The sequence below is a fragment of the Myotis daubentonii genome, chromosome 3, assembly GCF_963259705.1.
Source record: "Myotis daubentonii chromosome 3, mMyoDau2.1, whole genome shotgun sequence".
NCBI classification, from domain to species: domain Eukaryota; kingdom Metazoa; phylum Chordata; class Mammalia; order Chiroptera; family Vespertilionidae; genus Myotis; species Myotis daubentonii.
This window is the reverse complement of record NC_081842.1, coordinates 81,445,468-81,469,659: the sequence shown is the minus strand read 5'-3', so window position 1 is coordinate 81,469,659 and position 24,192 is coordinate 81,445,468. Positions and strand designations below refer to the sequence as shown.

The following is a 24,192-nucleotide window of genomic DNA, read 5'->3' as shown; positions in this document are numbered from 1 at the left end:
AGAAGATATTATTCTATCTAGATGAGGTGTTAGGGATAGCCTTAAGATTGAGAATGTATTTGGGATTCCACAATTCATTCCACAGAGGAGGACAATGAGCCTTATAGAGGACAGGTGATCTAGGCCAAACACAGTGAAAGGCAAAGTTGATGCCAAACCCCTTCTGTTGCTCCCACAACATATTAAAATGGGATGCCCCACTATGGGGTTATTAGCAAGTGGCCCTGTCTGCCTTAGTACCTGAGGCCACACAATCACACTCTCATGGTGGTTTAGTCATTCTTCTCTAGGGCTTTAAAAAAATGTTTTTATTGATTTGAGAGAGAGAAAGAGAGAAACATCGATGAAGGGAGAAACATCAATCAGTTACTTCCTGCACGCACCCAGACTGGACCCCTGGGGACCTAACACTGACCGGGAATGGAACCAGAAATGTTCAGTGCATGGGAGGACACTCAACCAACTGAGTCATACCTGCTAGGGCTCCTCTAGGACTTTCTGATGCTGTGAAAGCTCAAAATAAGTAGCTGTGTAACATCAGCACTGGGTACTTATTAACTAAGCAAATTATAAACAATTCATGAAGACTGCAAATGTCTAAACAGTGATGGTGAATAAAACCATCATTTCAGCTCCATGTCATGTTTTCATTTGTGAGACTTTGCAAAGTAAGTAAATAAATAAAAGCCAGATTTATTTAACAAACTATTATTAATGATTGACAGATTTTTACAAGATAGCAAAATTTTTATTTTCATTGAGTCTTTCCAATTTGCTCCCTGCAGCAACGTTTTCACAATGGGAGTATTTAAACTTGTATGTGCAAGATTTCTTCTAGTGCAAGTCAAAATTCTGCATTTTCTGCTTCAACCTATAAAGAAGCATTTTGACTACATTTGACTTTTACTTGGTTGATGGAATTTACCATGTACCCAAAATGGAGTTATTGAGAAAAGAAAACAAAAAAGAGTCCTTTAGGGAAATTGACCAAATACAGTACTATTAATCAGAATGACAGCTTTTCTGACTTTTGATACCAGATCATTGTAAAATTGTCAGGATAAGCAATTTTTTTTTCTTATGTCACATGTTTAAACTTATCCACTTTCTTCTTAGTGAAAATCACTCTTAGATAAGAAAGTCAATATCACACTTCGCTGTTAAAAGAGGCTCTCTTGTGCCTGGTGTTCCATTAGCTGGGAGTGAGAGGGAAAGATAGCAGATACTTGAGTATCAATGCCTTAAGCCTTCTAGTGAAGATGAAACCATTACATAGTTTTGTCTGCATTTACTATGAAGCATTTGTTAAAGTCTTATAATTAAGCATTTATTGTAAATAGAAGAGTTTATAGTTTTGTTTGCCTGGTAAATAGCATAAGGTAAATAAAATGTGGAATATACATAAATTCTCCCTTGTACTCATAGAAAATTTTATTAAAATATAGTCAGCATTTTAAAAAATTAGTAAATCAAGACAGATTGATATTTTGTGAAGATAGTGGAAGATGTAATAATCTTGCTTTTAATAATAATTATCAGAATACTATGCAGTAAAAATAACAACAAAAAAACTACTTATTCATGCAACAAAATTATACATCTCCAAAACATTATGTTGAGTGCAAGAAGCCTTACATAAAAGAGTGCATATTGTATGATTCTATTTAACTGAAGTCTAGAACAGGCAAAACTACTCTAGTAAAAATCAGAATTGTTGTTTCTAGGAGGATGGGGTGGGAATGGATTGAGAAGGAGCATGAGGAAACTTTCTAGATTGATGATAATTTTCTAAATCTTAATAGAGTTTTAGGTTCACAGATACATGGCATTTGGAAAAAATAAGTAATGTGTAGTTAAGATTTCCATTATATGTAAATTTATCTCAATAGAAAAATAAATATTGAATTCTAATTATATGCATGCTGAAGTGTTTGGGAGTGAAGAATACTGAAGTGTAATTTACTTTGAAATTTATTTAAAAAAATAAGAAGAATTGATGGATGGATAGAGGGATAGAGAGATGAATCAATATGTGATAAAACATGGACTCTTGGTGGTAGCTCTACAGATGTGCACTGCACAATTCTTTCAATGCATCTGTAGGTTTGAAACTTTTTATAAAAAAAAAAATGTTAACTCATCTTCTAAGTCTCTAAAAAGTTTGGTTAGATATAAAGACACACAACTGGTGCTAGAAGTAAGAGGAATTTTCCAGACATGTATAACATTTTATTTTGTGTGTCTCCAGAAATTATAATTCTAGAAAACCCTAATTCTCAGAGTTTGTTCACAGATCAAAATAAATATAAAATGGTCATGGTATGAAATCTAACAGTATTGTAGGTGAGGTCCTTTTTTCTCTCTGTATTTCATTGCATATCTAGAAATCTCTTTTAAAAAGACATCGGCCCATTGATTTTATTTTTGATGCACCAAGTTTGCACAGAATAATGGTGCTCAAACTTGAGTATACATCAGAATTCCCCAAACAGCTTGTTAAAATACAAATTGTTGCCCCCATCTCAGATTTCTGATTCAAGAGGTTTGGGGTGGGGTCTGAGGAGTTGTAAGTATGGCGTCCCCAGGTGATGCTGATGCTCTGACTGGGGCACTGTTAAGAACCCTCTCATGGAGGCTCTCCCTCCTTCCACAAGACGCACCTACTGCCATCACTCCTTACTTTGAAGGGCAGGACAATGTCAGCAGATCAACTCCAGGATTTTCAGGAAAATCAAGCAGAAAAAGAACAAAAAGAAGGGATATGAGTTTTGTTCAATCCCTTAGCCTGTTCCAGTTTTTCTTTTACATGTATTAAAAAAATAATAATTCCTAAGAATATACCAGTTGTCTAAAACAGTATAGAAAGAGTATTATAAATAGACTTTGAGACCTACTTCCCTACCTGCATTTGCATATCCTTGTGAAATAAAAATTATTTTTGTGACTAGTTTAACAAATCTGAAGGGACACTTTTGTACATTTTTTCTTTCCACCTCTTCTATCAGATTTAGAGCCCCTCAACTGTAGCCACATTGTGCTAATTACCGTAATAGTTGACTTACTCATCTGCCTAATTTACTACTAGAATGCAAAATCTTTGTGATCAGGGAGGTCATATTTGAGTCAGTATCACTAATTGTTAGTCCCTGATAGTGAATGAATGGATAAAATGAAAAGCAGATGAATAGAAATAAAAATCCCCCCAAAGCAAATATAAATTTTATTTATATTTTGTGTTGTTTGAATTTAACCATCTCACTACTCCCCTTTCGTTATGGTCATTGACTACATGTGGTTGCCCTCTCATCCACCCCCTCCCCACCTGCAAAAAAGCCCAGCATGCTCCTGACTTTAAAGAATAATTTGGGAAGAATTAGATCAAGGGGAGGTGTGTAAGTGACAGCTGTGTATGTCTCAGGATGAGATTTATCCTCAAAAATGAGAAGCTGTTGACATAGAAGGTAGTCTATGAAAAGTAATTTTCCTGCTTGGCTGTGGTCGGGTCACAAAGTAGGTAATGCGGTCACTGCTCTCGCCACGTGATGCGGAAATGTCAACATTGCCAGGGCTGGTCAGTCTCTTCAGTCATCCAAAGTCATCACCCAGGGAAGTATTGGCCTGAGGAGTCAGGGCACTGGGGATCCTGACTGAGGAGGAAACTGGTGGTTTTAGCGGAAATAGAACTCACTTATTCAAACAGTTGGGCAAACATGTAAAGTGCCCCATTAGGGAGAAAACATTTTCTCCCTTGGGCTTTTGGCAAAATAGCATTTCTTTCTAAATTCAATAGCAAATGTACTCTGGGTATTTGGTGACTATAATGTCCTAATGAAAATTTAGTTGACTCCTGGGGTTATGGCTCCTGGGCGTTGTTCGGGTGTGGCTTTAGGAGAGGAGCTCTCCAGGGGAGCTTTGGTTTTTTATTTCCTGGACTCTACGCACATGCTACATGTGGGAACGTGTCCTCGAGCTGGCAGACTGGCCGCAAAGCCCTGGAGAGGAAGCATGCTGCTCTGCTTGTGCTAGGACTGGGGTCATGGGATTGTAGGTGGAGCTTCTTGCTGTCGCTGGTCATGTTGTGTAAAGTCAAGATTGGAGTTTATTTAAAGAACCCCATTCCCTGGCTCTGGCAGCTGTTCATGTGGCTTGTGGTACTTTTACACAATTTTTTTCTGTACTTTATTTAAAAATTGCAATTTTTCTTTAGATTTATTAAAATCTTGCTTTGTATATATCTACATTAGTTTAATCAGGATATTTTTCTTATGTTTTTAGATTTAAAAACACAAGTAGGGATGCCTTCTGGTCACCTCTAAAGCTATATGCTCTTTTTTTGTGGGTATATATTTTTAATTTCATTTGATTTACTGGGAGACATTGGATAATAAGATTATATAGATTTCAGGTATAATAGATCATCAGTATATTGCATTGTGGGTTCTTAATTCACCATTTCCCAAATGCCTAGAATTTCTTTTCCTTTATTGTTCTGATTTAGATCCTTGATTTATCCTATGAGTTGTATATATTTGGTGAAGTAATTTTATTTGTAAATTAGGGATAACAATGTCCAAAGTTTTGTTGCAAATTCCTATCCTGCTTACATCAGACCTCCTACCACCCATATCCCTCATTACCTGTGACAGCAGAATCAGAAGGCAAGGAGATAGAAGTCAAAGTCCTGAAGTGAGTGGGTGGAAGCATGAGGGCTATGGGAAGAGATCAGAGATTTTCAGTTTGATTATCATATCAAATCATCCAATTTTGTAAGTAGCAATTATTTTTGCATGGTCTTTGTGAATGTGGCTGCTATGTGCTGGGGTCCAACCCCAGCAGGTACAGGGGTTCCCCAAGGTGTGGACGGAGTCAACGGAGAAGGAAAGACATGGAGGCAGCGTTCAGGTGATCATCATAGCCAGGTTCCTCTAGCCAGGTTCTATCCAGGTTCTCTAGCCAGGATCTCCAGCCAAGTTCTGTCTAAGACAGCCGTGGGCAAACTACGGCCCACGGGCTGGATCCGGCCCGTTTGAAATGAATAAAACTAAAAAAAAAAAGACCGCACCCTTTTATGTAATGATGTTTACTTTGAATTTATATTAGTTCACACAAACACTCCATCCATGCTTTTGTTCTGGCCCTCCAGTCCAGTTTAAGAACCCATTGTGGCCCTTGAGTCAAAAAGTTTGCCTACCCCTGGCTAAGATCTCCAGCCAGGTTCCGTAGCCATGTTCTCTCGCTAGGTTCTCCAGCCAGGTTTGGTCACCAGGTTCTGTTTTTTATTGTCTTGTTACATCTGTATTTATAACAGTTGATTTTAATCCTGTCAATTTCTATTCCAAAGGTTAGGGCATTTCTTATCTCCATTCCAGGGAGTAAAGATTATGTAGTTTAAGCGTGATTGTTCGTAGTTAAAGTGATTAACTACCCACCTGGCACTTAGTTAAGGGATTTTATTCCCTCCCTAACTTCAGGGAAAAATCCCTACCTGGGGAAACAACCTTTCTCGGAGAGGTGACCTTGGTTAAAACACATAGCGCCAAGAAGGGGAGCAAACACATCAAGAACAGTATGCCATATGCGCCAGGTCCCCTGAGACATATGCTGTGCAGATGTTTCTTACCTGCAGCAACCGTGTCAAGCAGCAAGGATGGACCGGCTTCCGGCAGCTATATAGAGCCATAGATAAAAAATGGTTTGACTGGTGACATGTAGAGTTTTGCACTGTGCAACTTAAACAATACTTGGTGACATCCCTGTTCCCAGAAGGCATGCTGTAGAGCTGCTCCATGTTTGCTGCACACTAGTTCTTTGCAAGCTCTCAGAAATCCTCTTTTGGGCCTCAGTAAACCTTCATCCCCCCCCCCCCCCAAAAGTAATAGACAATCTATGAGATTTTTGAGAAAAAATTCATGTGTGGAGATCCAGAGAGCCAGGATGCCATAAGGTATATATGATTAATAAGCTGGAATATAAGAATCTGAAATTTAAAAAGGATTCTCTAGTAATTACTCTGTGAGTGCTTTTAATTGCAATTCTGCATTCACCATCACCACTACCAAAACAATTTAATTCTTTCCACCTATCTTTTCCGTGGAATGAGTCATGACTTTCCTCATCTCCATAACCACCTTGCACAGACTCTTTTTCCCATGAAGGGTTTATTTAAACATCTTGCCATAACAGCACTGGTGGAAGTAGTTTCTATAATGCCTAATACAATTTAATTAATAGCAACATCTAATTTTCATTCTCCTTCCAATATTTAACTGCAGTTGCAATGCATTTTCTGCTATGGAAAATGTTCACATGTATCACTGGCTTTGGAGTTGGTGTTATTGGTATGAACAAGTCATGCTAGAGATGACAGACACACGTTTCTGTTTAAGGATCAGGAACACTGAAGATACCTGTCTAATTGTCTTTGACCACTCCTTTCACCCTGTGGCCAGCACAGAAAATTTACTGAAACTCCATATGGTTTTCTTTTTCCTCCTGACATCTTTCCATCTTAGTACTAGGGCAAAAAGAGATTTGAGAACCAAGCCTATGTTACATGATCCCTTTTTGATTGTCTAAGAATGTTAAATTATTGCCAAGTTCTATGTTAAAATTATAGTTTGTATAACTTAGCATTACAGGTCTATTAAATACAATCTAAGCTATCAACTATGACTTTGGAAGCCTTTGAATATGTTGTCAGACAGTAACTGCCCTACTTAATACCTGAACTTGAGATGTTTTATCCTGATAGCTCCTTAATAAGCTGCTGTGACCATAAGGCATTGGAATGTTTCCTGCTTTCAATCTACTCTGTAAAAACAGAATAGATACGAAACTTACAATTGTCAGTTGTTGGAGCATAATAAAGCCTGAAAGGACTTGCTGATTTTATATATGTGCCATTTGTTGAATGGCAAATAATAATGTCAGGCACTATTAAAACTACTTTCACCAATGCTGTAATGACAAGATATTTTGATGACCTTCCATCAGAAGGAGATGAGGAAGGTTAAGGCCCATGATGATGTGCCATGTTGAATTACATAAATAATGTGTTCTGTTTTATTGCTGAGTCATATCCCATTATATGGATGTTATAGTTTTATTTATTCATTCAACTCTTGATGGATATTTGGGTTGTTTCAAGTTTTGTGCTGTTTTGAATATTTGCGTAGACTTATGTTTTTACATCTCCTGGGTAAATACCTGGGGATGAAATTGATGGGTTATTTGGTAACTGCCCAACAATTTCACACATGACTATACCTGTTAACATTCTTAAAATGTATGATGAATCTACTTGTTCCAAATCCTGCCTAACACTTGACAGTCTTTTTAATTTAGCTATTCTTATGTGTGTGTTATATCATCATGGTTTTAACGTGCATTTCCTTGAAGACTAGTGGTATTGACCAAGAGTTTGTAAACTATGAACTGGTAGCTAAATCAAGCTGCCTATTTTTATAAAGACAGTTTTATTGGAACACAGACACATTCATCTGTTTACATAATGTCTATAGCTGCTTTTGTGCTATAATGGCAGAGTTGAGTAGTGAAGGTAGGTAGAAAGCCTCTGGCCAGAAAAGCCTATAATATTTACTACTCGACCTCTAACAGAAAACATCTGATGACCTTTGAGTATCTTTTCATTTGCTTGTTGGGTATCTCCTTTAGTGAAAAATCTATTTGAATCCTTTGCCCCTTTTTTCTTAAATGTTTTGTCCTCTTACTGAATAGAAAGAATTATTTTAAATATGATGGATACAAGTCCTTTAATTGACATATGTATTACAAATACATATAGACATGAAAGAATTTCTCTTACTGAAAGGGCTATAATGGTAATTCCTTTCTCACAGATTGTGCCTGGATGTCTGCAGTAGTTGAGCTGGTTTAAGTACCATGTGTTTGTACTGTGTTTTTGTCAGAGCTTTATTAAAACTGACCACAGCCACTCAGAACTCTATGTTCAACATGAAATGTTTGCTCAGCACCTGTGCCTACAGCAACAGCAACCCACTTCCTTGGGTTGATACAGAGAATTCTATGAACTTATAGGGTCTACCTTTTGTCTGATTTTCTAACCTCACTACCTCCCTCATTGTTTTTAATGCCACAGGGCATGTATTTACTTTTGAAAATTAAAAGGAGATTAATTATAATTTTGTTTAGAAATACTTTTTTTTTCCTTAAAGAATTTCACAACCCCATTGAAATATTTAGAGATACCCTAGGGTGTTGCAAGGAGAGGATTAGAAACAATTGTCATAGATCCAATATTCCACTCTGCCAATATGCAGTCTTTTTTCTCAGCCATACCAGTGTTGCTTTCCTGAAAGGTTTACATTCTTTATTTTCTCACTCTTGGCATATGCTTTGTTTACTGCATAGTACAAATAAGTATTCTTCTAATACTCTTGTTTCTCTGTACTCCTTGGATTTTCTGGGTGACATATATGCCATTTTACTTATAAACTTTTCCTCGTTAAGCTTTTATCTCGTATTATTGTTCTACTAATGACCTGGTGTATGGATTCATGCACATTGAAAGGAAATTAATTAGAAGGCGGCTGGCGGGGCAGGACTGGGCTGGACATGCCCTGGGACCAACCTTCCATGGTCCCTCCCTGGCCAGTGGCACCTGGGGTGGCGCTGTGGCTCAAAAGGAGTCTGTGGAGTGAGTGGGGTCCCTCTGGCAGGTGGGGTCCCTTGGCCTGGCCTGAGGGGATTGAGCAAAAACCGGCTCTCCAGCATCCCCCAAGGGGCTCTAGAATGAGAGAGGGCACTCTGCAAAGTTGCTGTTGTACAGGGTGTGGAACGCAAACGCAACTGTGCGGTAAACCAGATTTGAGGCCAACAGTGCCCCAGCAACAACATAATCCACGGCCAAAGGTGGAATTACACAGCCCCGCTAGGAATCGGGCTCCCGCCTCTCTGGTTTCAGGGTGCATCACCCAAGAACTGCCGCTGCCAAGTCACTGCTGCTTGGCAGCTCCTGCATTGAGCATCTTCCCCCTGGTGGTCAGTGTGCATCATAGTGACTGGTCGAATGGTCGAACACTTAGCATATTAGCCTTTTATATATATAGATAATCTCTAAGTCATTCACCAGAGGCCTTCATACTAACTGTTGAAAGATAAATGTCATTACATGATCTGGTATTTCATACCATTAAGCCAGAATTACTCAGAGTGAATATAATTTTATCAAAGATTAAAAATTAATATAGAATGCACAGATATACCCTAAAATATTGGGGAAATTTTCCAAGAGCACAGAGTTTAATGGTACTCTAAATACGCAAAAGAGAAAATTTGCTTAATCTTTTTACTGAGCACTGAAAGAATTAATGGGGTTATAACTGGGTGAGCAAAGGGGTAGAGAGAAACAAACCTAAGATAGAGGTAACCATACTGGTGATAATGTGAGCATAGGTGTAGGGCCAGGGCTTCGTATGCATCGCAGAATATGAGAAAATTATACCGGTAAAAAAAAAAAAAAAAAGAAAGAAAAAAAAGTAGGATAAGTTGAGAAGGAATAAGAGAGGAAGTAATGTGTGGCTAGATAATAAAGGATGTTGAGTGCCTAGTTCCAAATAAAGAACTAGGATGACAGTCTCAAAATATGAAGTTGATGATGCTGTGGTTTTTGAGGTAAGATTTGTCTGGGTGTGTTTCTCTTTTATAGGACTTTAAAAAATTTAGCTCTAGAAAGTAGTATGAATTGGAATTTTTTTATTATGTAGAGAAGCTAACTATCAATTCATTTAAAAAATCACATGATGTTGATGTATTTTTGTTGTTGTTGTTGTTTTTAAATATATTTTTATTGATTTCAGAGAGGAAGGGAGAGAGAGAGAGATCAATGATGAGAGAAAATCATTGATCAGCTGCCTTTTATGCGCCCCCTACTGGGGATCGAGCCTGCAACCCAGGCATGTGCCCTTGACCAGAATCGAACCTGGGACCCTTCAGTCTGCAGGCCGACACTCTATCCACTTGGCCAAACCAGCCAGAACTATTGATGTATTTGTTGACATTGATTATTAGGAAAAAGGAAAAAAAAAGACTGGAGTCATGAAAATTCCTGTGCAGAGGAAGTGAGAATACTCCCATTTCTGTTGGCCGGCGATGCTGTTTACAACCTGCCTTTTTCTCGCTTGGTGTAGGCACTCTTTCCACTTGCCAGGGGGAGTAGTAATGTGGTACGTCATGCCAGAATTTGTAGCAAAGGTCTAATGTGATGATGCTGTGACTCTTGGCTCTTAGTCAAGTGTGCGTGCAGCCCAAGCACACTAAGATTCCTTACAAGGTGCCGAAACAGGCTGGCTGTGTTCTCATTTATTGTGAGGCCTGATAATGTGCTAAGGCAACAGAATATGTGCTTGACTTATGTTTGTTCCATCTAGTGAGCAGGATGGAGTAACTCTGGGGTTAATTTAGGCACACAGCTAAGAAGAGGAAAATTGGCTTGGATAAAACCTGTTCTATCTGAAGTGTAAACCATCTCATTGAAATCTAATGAAGTTGGGGCAAAACATCAGAAGTTAACATCAACTTAAGTGTTATGGTCTGGGAGCTGGCCACTCCTTACTCTAGTGGGTAGTAACAAAGGTCTCAATAAAAACAAGAGAAGTCCAGCCTAGAGAAAACCTGAGACCCAGTTTTGAGCCTGAGATCTGACTTGCAGAATGACAGGGGTGTGTCTACCCTTAGTTGAGCTGTTTGGACTAGATGAACTGGACTAGGTAAGTCTTCCTCAGACTTTAGAGAAACCCAGTGTCTCTGGGTTTCAATTTTGCTACAAGTGTAGGAATAGCTATCTGAGAAGCAAGAAGTTCATGGAAATAACATCAAATTCTTGGGAAGTACAAAGTACTATGTACATATCTAGAAATAGTATTGGCTGCTGAGGTAAGAGAATGGTTCCTTTCCACAACCTGGTCTTCAAGAAGGGGCTGTTTTTAGTTTTTCAAAGGCCTAATAGAATCCTTTTATGTAGCTATACTGAGGTGGTCCGGGCTGATTTCGACTGGAATGTGATGACTTTGGGAAGCCCATGCCGTTCAGAGGTGTTGACTGGTATATATACAAGCCTTTTATTAATGAGGAAGGAAATGTGAGATATTAAATTAGTAAGTGCAATTTTCTGAATAGGTACAATATTTTAGAAACATGAAATTCCTGTGGAATAAGGAAAGAAAATAATTGAGGTTCACAATCTTTTATCTAAAACTTTGAGCCAGACATGTTTTTGAATTCAGAAAATCCTTGGATTCTAGAAATGTATTAGGATGCCTAGACCATACATCAGTGGAGTCTTGACCAACAAAGCTTAAACACATTAATATTTCTACAATTAAACATGTGAATAGTCAGACTGACCATTCGATGAGATTATGAAAGACTAAGAAGACTTATGACAGTTCAGATGTTACCAAATTGGTTTGGTGTGAAGTTACAAAAACCTTACAAATCAATTCTGGATTTCTGAATTGTGGCTAAAGTGTTATGAATAGACCTGATCAAGTAACCAATTATTAAGTAATTACTACATGTCAGCTTTGAGATGGGGCCATTTGCACTAATCTTTGTAAACATCCTGTTAAAGTAGACATGGTTACCTATTATCCATAATTTGTGAATTGGGAAAGTTCCAAGGCTCAGCCTATTCAGTGAGTGGCCAGCGGCCATAAGTATGTGGCAGACCTGGAATTTGAACTCAGCTCCTTCTGCTCCAAAGACAAAGAACAATTGTCTTCCTCCATGATTGATCAAGACCTCTGGTTATTGTGATTATTTGCAACTGTTGCCTGAACAGAAAAAAAAAAAAAAAAAAAAAAAAAAAAAAGCCAGTCCTAGCCAGGTAGCTCAGTTGGTTAGAGCATCATCCCAATATGCCGAGGTTGCTAGTTCGATCCCCAGTTAGGGCACATACAAGAATTGATGTTTCTCTCCCTCTCTCCCTCTAAAATCAATAAATAAAAATTTTAATGCCTTCACTTAATTAAGTTTTCTCTCTTCACGCTGCAATCTTTCTCAGAAAATTCATCCAATGGTCATTTATAGACAAATGATACCGGCTGGATCTATGGCCCACTCCTGAGTATCACACTTAGATATTTGACTTACTGTTGGGCATCTCCATGTAATTGTCTCACTGTCCCAGTGACCTCCAAATAGAATTAAGCATTTTTCTCCTCCACAGTTGTCTTTCAGAATTCCCTCTTCTACCATCTCAGTTACCCCTAAGCTCAACTCTTCCCATTTCCCTCCCTCTCCAGCTCTGTAATTACAAAGTCCTGTGGAGTACAACACAAGAGCAGCACCAAGGAAGCTGGGGTTCTCCCAGTGCAGTAATTTAATTTACCAACCACAGATCTTGTCACCATTCCCAGACAGTATGTATAAAAGGGAGGTTCTGACCAATTGTGGCTAGCCAAAGTAGCCTGGAATCCCATCTACCTGCTCAATGGCAGATTGCTAAATATTAAACCCTATCATTTTACCTTGTATTCTAGACTACTTTCTGTGTTTAAAAACCTGTTTTCTGTGACCTCAAAATTACCTGTATTTTCTCTATTCCTGTGGGTGTGTCATAATATTGAGTAACTAAGTAGATAACATGCTTTCCGATAACAACTAACCTTTGCTCTAAACTTGGGCTGGGACACTCATGAGGTAAAGTAACAGCCACCTATTTTTTCATTCCCACCTTCAGGTAAAAGGCCGAGCCTGAAAGTCCACATCAACACCACAAGTGACTCTATCTTCTTGAAGTTCCTGCGTCCAAACCCTAATGTAAAACTGGAAGGTTTTCTTCTGGGATATGGCAGCAATTTATCACCAAATCAGTACTTCCCTCTTCCGGCGGAAGGGAAATACACCGAGGCGGTAGTCGGTAAGATGCTTGGCTCTCAGGCCTGGGAAGGAGAGCTAAAAGTAGTGGGTGTTACATGATACATACATTGTGAGGGCAACGCCATTTCTTCTCCATCCTCAGCTGAATCAAATGCCGGAATTACAAATCCTCTTCATAATTGTTATCCATAGCACAATTCCTTACATCAAAGAATATGGGATGCATATTCTGCATGTACTACAGAAATAATCAACTTTATTGCCATTATACCTACAATCCCTGAGCACATACTTAGATTGCATAGGGAAAAAATAAGCTGAAACACCTGGTTTAAATCTCTGTACTATAGCTTATGTGGATTAATTCCCCCACATTCCCAACCCCCAGTGCCTTAACTTTCTTCTGGTGGAAAATAAAAACTATGGCTTTCTGGATGCCTCTTCATGAGAAGCTACCTTTACAAATGTTATTGATACATAACCCATGGACACAGACAATAGGGTGGTGGAGGCCTGGGGTGGGGGCAGGGCGGGCTATAAGGGGTCAATGGGAGAAACAAAAGGGGACATATGTAATATTTTCAACAATAAAGATTTAAAAACAAAAACAAAACATAAAAAAATAAGAAGAGGAAAAATAAATAAAAATGTTACTGGTAGAAGTGTGGGATCCTCTTTCCCACTGGGTGCTGGGGGGTGGGGGCCTTATGATATCTAGAGTCAAAGTATTTCCTGAGGCTCGCAAGGGAGGATGTGTGATTTTTATTTGCATGGAATTATATTCCTGGGTTTCCAAAGTCCCATTTCCTTTAATTTCAGTCCTGGGAGAGGTGCAGCTGGGGAGTCAGCAGATCTCAGAGCAGAGCCAGTGTCCAGAGCTTCCATCCCATGTTGGAATTGGGTCTGGTACAGCACCAGGCTAGTTCAGACCATCAGTCCATTGTTTGGGGTCCACAAGGCTGTGGGACATTTGGGCAATTGCAGGAGCATGAGAGCCCTGCAGGTCAGGAGTCAAACAAGAGGAACCCGGAGTCAACCAAGAGCAAACTAAGAAAGCAGGAAGCAAGAGAGTGAACTCCTTTGTATCCCAAATCTTACCACACTTACGGTGGCCATGCCCACTCTGGCCAATGACCTGTTCCCAGGTGTGACTGACAGACAAGTACCTTCTCCATGTCTCCCAGACTTACTAGGCATGTGTCTATTCTCCACCCTGTTCAGTCCCTACCCCCAGCCATCTGTGGGGAATAGACCCGGGGCCCCCTGTGAAGCATTAAACTGTGCTTCCTGTCAAAGCTGCACAAATGACATGCCTGTACTATTTGCCCTTCCCTTTGCTTCTTTCCTGTTAAGAATAACTAGGTTGCTCTAATTGGTTTGGCTCAGTGGATAGAGCATCGGCCTGCAGACTAAAAGGTCCCAGGTTCGATTCTGATCAAGGGCATGTACCTTGGTTGCAGACACATCCCCAGTAGGGGGTATGCAGGAGGCTGCTGGTCAATGTTTCTCTCTCATCGATGTTTCTAACTCTCTATCCCTCTCCCTTCCTCTCTGTAAAAATCAATAAAATATATATTTTTTTTTAAAAAAAGAATAACCTGGTTAATTACAACAGTATCAAAAAGAAAAGAAAAATATTACATTTTGAAAATTTTTAGTATGTCAGACACAAAGATTAGAGTTTTCATATCTACACTAATAAAAGACAAACATGCAAATTGACTGTACCTTTGCTATGCCTTAAGCCACACCCACCAGCCAATCAGAGCGACTATATGCAAATTAATCTAACCAAGATGGCGGCCGGCAGCCACGGAGCTGGAGCAAGCAGGGCAGGAGGCTTGGTTGCCCCAATGATGGAGGAAGCCAAGCTTCCCACTTGCCGTGACTGGCTCTGAGCTCCACTCAAAGCAACAAAGTTTCAATTATAGAAGGTAAATAAACCTCAGATACCTGCTTTCAGCTGGCCGTGGCCATGAGCTGGAGTGAGCAGGAGGCTTCCCTCCCACCCGCTCTGGCCAGCTCTGAGCTCCTCTCAAGTTTCAATTATAGAAGGTAAATAAATCCCAGAAGAAAAAAAAAAAGAAAAAAAGGAGAGACTGTGAGCTTCCGTTGCCGGAGGGCTTGGCCAGCCTGAAAATGGCCCTCAGCCCCTCACCCAGGCTGGCCAAACCTCCATGGGGTGAGGGTCCCCAGTGGGGGGGCGGGGGCTTGACAAGTCTGCACACAGCCATCAGCCCCTCACCCAGGCTGGCCAGGCATCTCAGTGGGGACCCCCACCCTGAAGGGGGTGTGACCAGCTGCAAACAGCCCTCAGCCCCTCACCCAGGCTGGCCAGGCACCCCAGTGGGACCCCCACACTGAAAGGGATGTGACCAGCCTGCACACAGCCATCAGCCCCTCACCCAGGCTGGCCAGGCATCTCAGTGGGGACCCCCACCCTAAAGGGGGTGTGACCAGCTGCAAACAGCCCTCAGCCCCTCACCCAGGCTGGCCAGGCACCCAAGCAGACCCCCACCCTGATCCGGGACACCTTTCAGGGCAAACCAGCCAGCCCCCACCCATGCACCAGGCCTCTATCCTATATAGTAAAAGGGTAATATGCAAACTGACCCTAACAGCAGAAGGACTGGGAATGACTGGTCACTATGACACACACTGACCACCAGGGTGCAGACGCTCAATGCAGGAGCTGCCCGCTGTGGTCAGTGCACTCTCACATGGGAGGAGCTCTGCTCAGCCACCAGCCAGGCTGACGGCTGCCAGTACAGCAGTGGTGGTGGGAGCCTTTCCCGCCTCCTCAGCAGCGCTAAGGATGTCCAACTGCAGCTTAGGCCTGCTCCCCGCTGGCAAGTGGACATCCCGTGAGGGCTACCTGGCTGCCAGAGGGATGTCTGACTGCGAGCTTGGGCCTGATCCCCTGGGGAGCGGGCCTAAGCCAGCAGGTGGACATCCTCCGAGGGGTCCCAGACTGCAAGAGGGCATAGGCCGGGCTGAGGGACCCCCCGAGTGCACAAATTTTTGTGCATTGGGCCTCTAGTATATAATAAAGTTTAACATTTCATTGAAAATGTTTTTAATCACATTAAAATGTAATTTGGAGGATGTGGGCAGCTTCAAGTCTTGTTCAGTAAAATTATTTGCAGATGAGACCTTTTTAAAGAACAATACTTTCTAAAAAAGAGATCATCTATTATGAATGCTCTCAAAGGCTTCTGAACAGTCTGAGATTTATATTTTGCTCCACTGCTAGGATTATTGTTAAAGAGTTTTTCTATCAACTTCTGACATTTAAACCTGTAACTTGAACTATTGTCAATCAGATCTGGCATTTATTCATATATACCCAGAATGTTGAAGATGAATCTGTTTTGTCCTTCAGCCCCTTGCTTCTCATAGAGAAGTCTCAGTTATACTCTAAAATCAGGTAAGGGAGTAACATTGTTAATTAAATGTCTAGATAGATTTTATGTAAGATAATCACTTTAATAAGACAAACAAATTATAGTTACCAAAAAATTGAGATTAAGGAACTTTGGACAAATATTACCACATTAACCTTGAACATGTAAGCCATAAGGAATTTGAAATTTGCAAATATTCTCCCATCACATTCACTCTTTACTATAAAAAGTGACTGGACCCTGTATACTATAACTCCACACAAACAGAAACAGATCTACTGCTCCTTTAATTACTGAGCATTAGAAGTGATAGTTCACTTGTGATGGTTCACTAGTTAAATGATGAGGAATAATCAAATAGTCTAGGTACCCTTTTATTTCTCTACTACTGTTTTAATCCTTTAAAATATTTTTATTATGGAAAATTCAAACATAAGGGGAGAGAATACTATAATGGCCCTCATGTCTCATCATGCAACTTGAATACATATAACTTTTTTAGTAATCTTGTTCCATGTATTCTTCATACACATTATGTTACGTGAGTATTTTAATTGTGCTGCTGGACAGGGACTGGGCCCAGAGCAGGTCTGCCTTGAACTGGCCAGTAGTGTCTGGATTCTTGACTTTGTGCAGCAAAGATTTCACAAATGAGTCCAGGTGACTTTGAGGATATGTTTATTAAAGTTGGGGACAGCGAGACAAGGAAGGGCTTAGAATAGAAGAAGCCGCAGGAGAGCCTAAGCAGGGCTGCTCTGGCTCTCGAGAAATGTCATAGGAAAGAACAGTGCGCCATGGGTCCTTTGTTTTGAGGTTTTTAATCTCTCTCTAGCTGGTGGGGGTCCGAGGGGAGGTCACACGAGAGGGTCTTAACAGACTATTCATTAACTTTCCAGGTGTGTCCTTCAGTATGTCGATTCATCATATACAGGGTCAGGTGTTTTGTTTTTTTCTGGTTAGTTTTACTTTCAAAGAATGTCATTGAAGAGGGACCAAAACCTAGGCCCATTTGCGACCTGGAATGTGTAAAGTATTTATTCCTTGGGGTCCTTGGTTAGGGAGGGTAAAACCTTGTGATTCATTATCTGGCTGTAAATTGCTCAAATTGTTTGGCCTTATTTAATTATTTTTGTCTCAGTTTCCACTTGTCAAGGAATTTCCCTAGCTTCTTACTATCTTGTCACAATTGGATATCATAATTTTAAAACTATATTTTAATTAAATCTTTATTGTTGAAAGTATTACACATGTCCCTTCCCCACCACCCCCATTGAGCCCAGCTAGCCTGCCCCCACCCCAGGCCTTCACCACCCTATTGTGTGTGTCCAGGGGTTATCCATATATGCATACAAGTTCTTTGGATGATTCCTTCCCACCCACCCATCCTCCCCCGCCTTCCCTCTGAGATTCTGAAGTCTATGCTTCTATGTCTCTGGATCTATTTTGTTCATCAGTTTATTTTGTTCATTAGATTTCACACATGACTGAGATCCTATGAAACTTATCTTTCTCTGACTGGCTTATTTCACTTAGCATAATACTCTTCAGGTCCCTCCATGCTGTCTCAAAGGGTAAGAGATCCTTCTTATTTTTACTGCTGCATAGTATTCCATGGTATAAATGTACCACAGCTTTTTTATCCACTCATCTACTAGTGGGCACTTGGGCTGTTTCCAGGTCTTAGCTATTGTAAATGTTCCTGCTATGAACATAGAGGTACATACATTCTTTCTGATTGATATTCCAGGTTTCTTAGGATATACTAGTATTCCAAGAAGTGGGATCACTGGGTCAAGTGGCAGTTCCATATTTAACTTTTTGAGGAAACTCCATACTGTTTTCCATAATGGCTGCATCAGTCTACATTCCCACCAGCAATGTACTAGGGTTCTCTTTTCTCCACATCCTCACCAGCATTTTTCATTTGTTGCTTTATTGATGTTAGCCATTCTAACAGGTGTGAGGTGATGTTTTAATTTGTCTCTCTCTGATGATCAGTGACTTTGAGCATTTTTTCATATGTCTCCTCGCCAACTGTATGTCTACTTTGGAGAAGTGTCTATTTAGGCCCTCTGCCCATTTTTTTTTTTAAATTGGATTGTTTGTCTTCCTTTTGTTAAGTTGTATGAGTTCCTTATATATTTTGGATAGTGACCCTTTATCAGGTGTATCATTACCAAATATGTTCTCCCATACAGTGGGCTCCCTTTTCATTTTGTTGATGATTTCTTTTGCTTTGCAGAAGTGTTTTATTTGATATAGTCCCATTTGTTTATTTTCTCCTTAGTTTCCTTTGCCCTAGGAGATACATCGGTAATCATATTGCTATGAGAGATGTCTGAGATTTTGCTGCCTATGGTTTCTCCTAGGATTTTTATGATTTCACAACTTACATTTAAGTCTTTTATCCATATTGAGTTTATTCTTGTGTATGATGTAAGTTGGGAATCTAGTTTCACATTTTTTGCATGTATCTGACCAATTTCCCCAACATCATTTATTAAAGAGACTGTCTTAACTCCATTGTATGTTCATGCCTCCTTTGTCCAGTATTAATTGAGGGTAATGGAGTGGGTTGGATTTTGGGGTCCTTTCTGTTCTGTTGATCTATATTCCTATTCTTGTGTCAGTACCAGGGTGTTTTGATTAAGGTCGCTTTGTAGTATAACTTGATATCTGGTATTATAATCCCTCCAACTATGGTCTTCTTTCTCCAAATTGCTGCAGCTATTCAGGGTCTTTTTTGGTTCCATATAAACTTCTGGAGTATTTGTTCTAGATCTGTGAAATATGTTGTAGGTATTTTAATACCAACAGGGATTGCATTGAATCTATAGATTGCTTTGGGTAGTATGAACATTTTAATGATGTTGAACCTACCAATCCATGAACATGGTATATTCTTCCACTTGTTTATATCTTTCTCTATCTCTTTTTTCAATGTCCTGTAGTTTTCCTAGTATAAGTCTTTCACCTTCTTGGTTAAGTTTATTCCGAAGTATCTTAATTTTTTTTGTTGTTGCCATGGTAAATGGAATTGTTTGTTTAGTTTCTTTTTCTGAGAATTCATTATTAATGTAAAAAAAAGCCATTGGTTTTGGGGTGTTGATTTTGTATCCTGCTACATTGCCAAATTCATTCATTAAATCTGGTAGTTTTTTGGTGGAGTCTTTAGGTTTATCATGTCATCTGCAAATAATGACAGTTTTACTTCCTCCTTTCCAATTTGGATGTCTTTTATTTCTTCTTCTTGTCTGATTGCTGTGGCTAGGACTTCCAGTACTATCTATCTATCTATCTATCTATCTATCTATCTATCTATCTATACTAACAATAGACAAATATGTAAATTGACCATGCCTCCATGACCCCACAGCCAATCAGGAGGGAATATGCAAATTAGGACAAGATGGCGGCAGCCACAGAGCCAGCTGGAGCAGGGGAAGGCTTGGGGTGCCCCCAGCGATGGAGGAAGCCAAGCTTCCTGCCCACCTAGGCCGGCCACCAAAGGAGGAACCTATGGGCCTGCCGGGAGCAGGCCAGAGGGAGTGGGAGGCTTGGGTCACCCAGGCCAGTTGCCGAGGGATGGGCCTGCAAATGGCCCTCAGCCCCTCACCCAGGCTGGCCACGCCCCCACAGTGGGGACCCCCACCCCAATGGGGGCATGGTCGGCCTGCAAACCACCACAGACCCCTCGTCCAGGGCGCCCTGTCCCCCAAGGGAACCCCCACCCTGATCTGGGTCACCCTTCAGGTCAAACCAGCCGGCCCCCACCATGCACCAGGCCTCTATCTATACTAATAAAAGGGTAATATGCTAATTAGACTGGGAGACCTTCCAGGAAACCTTCTGCATGTTCTTCTGGACAAAGCCATGGTGGTGGGGCTGAGGTAGAGGTGGTTAGGGACCAAGAAGGGAGGGCAGTTGTGGGTGATCAGGCCAGGATGGGACGGCAGTTGTGGGTGATCAGGCCATAGTGGGGGGGAGGGGGGGCATTGGGGGTGATCAGGCCGGTGGGGGGACAGTTAGGGGTGAACAGGTCAGCAGGGGTGGCCAGTTAGGGGTGATCAGGCCATCAGTGGGGGTCAGTTGGGGGTGATCAGGCTGGCGGGGGGGCAGTTGGGGTAAGCAGGCTGGCAGGGGGGCAGTTGGGGTAAGCAGGCTGGCAGGGGGGCAGTTGGGGGCAAGCAGGCCGGCAGGCAGAGTGGTTAGGGGCAATCAGGCAGGCAGGAAGGTGAGTGGTTAGGAGCCAGCAGTCCCAGATTGCGAGAGGGATGTCCTAAACTGGCAGTCAGACATCCCCAGAGGGGTCCCAGATTGGAGAGGGTGCAGGCCAGGCTGAGGGAACCGCCCCCATGCATGATTTTGTGCACCAGGCCACTAAATATATATATAAAAGCCTAAGTGACTGGCCGACTGGCCAACCAGCCAACCAGCTGACCAACCAGTAGCTATGATGTGCACTGACAACAAGGGGGCAGACACTCAATGCAGGAGCTGCCAAGTGACAGCAACTTTGCAGAGTGCCCTCTTGCACTCTGGGACCCCTCGGGGGATGTTGGACTACCAGTTTACGCCCATCCCTACAGGCCAGGCTGAGGGACCCCACCTGTGTACGAATCCATGCACCAGGCCTCTAGTGTTGAATAAGAGTGGTAAAAGCAGACATCCCTTTCTTGTTCATGTTCTTCAGGGAAATATTTTTAGTCTTTGCCCATTGAGTATGATGTTTGCTGTAGGTTTGTCATATGTGGCCTTTATCTTGTTGAGATATGCTCCCTCTATTCCCACTTTACTGAGAGTTTTTATCAAAAATGGCTATTGGATTTTGTTGAATGCATTTTCTATATCAATTGATGTGATCATGTGATTTTTGTCTTTCATTTTGTTTATGTGATGTATTATGTATATTGATTTGTGAATATTGTACCAGCCTAGCATTCCTGAAATAAATCGTGCTTGATCATGGTATATGATCTTTCTAATGTAATGCTGTATTCGATTTGCTAGAATTTTGTTGAGGATTTTAGTGTCCATGTTCATTAGTGATATTGGCCTGTAATTCTCTTTCTTTGTAGTGTCTTTATCTGGTTTTGGATTTAGGATAATGCTGGCCTCATAAAAAGAACTTGGAAGTGTTCCTTCCTCATGGGTTTTTGGAATAGTTTGAGAAGGATAGGTGTTAGTTCTTCTTTGAATGTTTAGTAAAACTCCCCTGTGAAGCCGTCCAGACCAGGGCTTTTGTTTGTTGGGAGTCTTTTTATTACTGTTTCTATTTCATCAGTTGTTATTAGCCTCTTCAGGTTTTCTGATTCAGTTTTAGGAGATTGTATTTTTCTAGGAATTTGTCCATTTCATCCACATTGTCCAGCTTGTTGGCATATAGTTGTTTATAGTATTTTCTTACAATCCTTTGTATTGCTATGGTGTCCGTGGTTAATTCTCTGCTTTCATTTCTGATTTTTTTTTATTTGGGTCTCTTCTCTTTGTTTCTTGATGAGTCTGGCTTGTTTATCAAACTTGTTTATCTTTTCAAAGAACTAGCTCTTGGTTTTATTGATATTTTTGCATTATTTTGTAGCCTCTATGTCACATATGTCTGCTGTAATCTTTATTATTTTTAAATATATGAACACTTAAGTATGCATTTCTAATAGATAAGAAATATTTTTTAATAATGCCATGCTTTTATCACATTATAACAATAATAATTCCATAATATTTTCTACCTAGTCCATACTTAAATTTCTCTGGTGATCTTAAAAATGCCTTCTTAGAGTTGTATTTTTTCTTTTTTGAGTCAGGATCCAAACAAGGTCTACATGTTACATTTGGTTGTTATGTCTCTTAAATCTCTTTTATTCTATAATAACCCTCTTTCCCTTCCCTTTTAAAATGTCATTGATTTTCTGAAGAAATTGGGTCACATTCTATATTTAACTGGTTCCTCCCAGTCCATATTTCTGAGTTTGCTCTTCTATCACTTTACTTACTGTGAAAAGCTATTTAAATTAGGATGTTGCATTATATTTGGATTCAGTTTTTTTGGGGGGAATAATATTTTATAGGTGATACTATATCTTTCCTAGCAACTCACAAAAGAGGTACATGATGGTTGATATCATACTTAGTGTTGTTAATATTGTTGTGTGTAGGTGGTCTCAGCCTGATCCATCCATTATAAAATTCACCATGAAATGTCACTTAATGGTTTAGCATCTACCCGTGATCATTTCCCAGATCCATTATTTTAGAGTTATAAAATGGCAATTTTACATTGTAGCGAGTCTAGATGGAATCTAATTTTATCATTTCTTCTGTATTGTTTAGCTGAGATTCTATAATAATTAATTTTCATTTATTTTATTTTTCTTAGTCATGTTTTAGAAAAGGCAGGATAAATTCTCATTGCAATAAGTTGGTGCCCTGCTATGGTGACTAATGATACTGTTTGTTTTATAATCAATAAGTGAGTTAATTTTTATGTATTTAATGGGTTTTTATCAATATGTCATTTATCCAGCTCTATGTTTCTTCTCATTATGTAGCTTGAATATGGTTGGTTGTGAACTTACTGAAGTCAAAACTTATGTCTTACTCTCTGGCTTACAATGAGTAGGGAGGCAGTAACTACATATTTATGGCATTGAATTTAATAGACTCAAGTTGGCATCTAGTGGTTAGGTTGGAGGAAGCCATGAGCAATCGTGCACTCTAGACCTTGGTCATCAGGCAAGTATTTATCTAAGCCATCCAAGGTGGATAAAATAGATAGATCACTATGTATTATAAAAATCTCTAGGGATGAGGGTTCCCAAACTTCTGGAAAGCATTTTCAAATAGCCTTTTCAAAACTCTTACCTCATCCTTTAAATCAATATGTTCTTTTTATTAATCTCCTTAGTGTTCTGGTAGTATTCTAGTGGAAGAAAAAAACATTTCTCTTACATATGTCCTTTCCCACCTTTCTTTGTGCCAAGGAATTTGTGCACTTCTACTTTTATTACTTCAAAATGGACTTGCATTTCCAGGTTAAATGTTATTCTTTGGTTACTCAGATTATATATTGATTATACATTGATTAATTATGGTGTTCATATTAATTGCTTCTAATTGATTAGCAGCTGTCTATTATTAGTTTTCTATTGTTGATATAATAAGTTACCAAACTTGGTTGCTTAAAAACATCACAAACTTATTATCTTAGCCTTCTTTAGATCAGAGGTTCAACATGGGTCTCACCAGGCTAAAATCAAGGAGTGGGCAGGGCTGGCTGCATTCCTCTGGAGGCCCTGGGGGAGCATCTGTCTTCTTGCTTTTCCCAGCATTCCTCTTTTACCTTTAAAGTCCACAGCGAGTCAAGCAGTTCTACCACATCACTCTGATCTTCTCTTCTACTTCCCCTTTCACTTTTTAAGGATCCTTGTCATTATACTGAGCCCACCTAGATAATCCAGGATGCTCTCCCTATTTTAAGGTCAGTTGATTAACAACCTTGATTCCACTCGCAGCCTTAATTCTCCTTTAATGTAACACATTCACAGGTGTTGGGGATTAGGATGTGAGCCATTATTCTGCCTGCCATAAACTGTATGTTTGAAATTAGTGTCTCTATTCTATTCCCTTTCTGCCACCAATTTACTGCTAATCATTCTCAATTCTATTCATCTGTAAAATGTAATAAAGTCTATTTTTCACAGATGTGCTGTGGGCATATTAGTGAATTCATGGTCATAAGTGATGAGTTGAAATCCCTTGAGATCAATATGCTATACAAGAGCAAAGAATTTTGTGGTGGTGGTTTTTGTTTTTTTTAATAGAAAAAAAAGTATCACAGCCCCTCCTATTACTTTTTTCTGTAATAGGACATTACACTGAATTATACCCATAGTAACTGATTCTCATTTTCAAAAAAAAATACGAAATG

The 24,192-nt window shown here is 40.1% G+C and overlaps 1 protein-coding gene across 9 annotated transcripts in view; it reads left to right on the top strand.

Annotated features, from left to right (window-relative positions):
• Positions 1-24,192, top strand: part of ABI3BP (ABI family member 3 binding protein) — a 258,489-nt gene that overhangs the window by 50,785 nt on the left and 183,512 nt on the right. For all 9 annotated transcript variants that reach the window (XM_059687989.1, XM_059687988.1, XM_059687987.1 and 6 more), the window contains exon 2: positions 12,722-12,901. In XM_059687989.1, the coding sequence (XP_059543972.1) occupies positions 12,722-12,901 (180 nt within the window). The remainder of the gene's footprint in view (positions 1-12,721; positions 12,902-24,192) is intronic.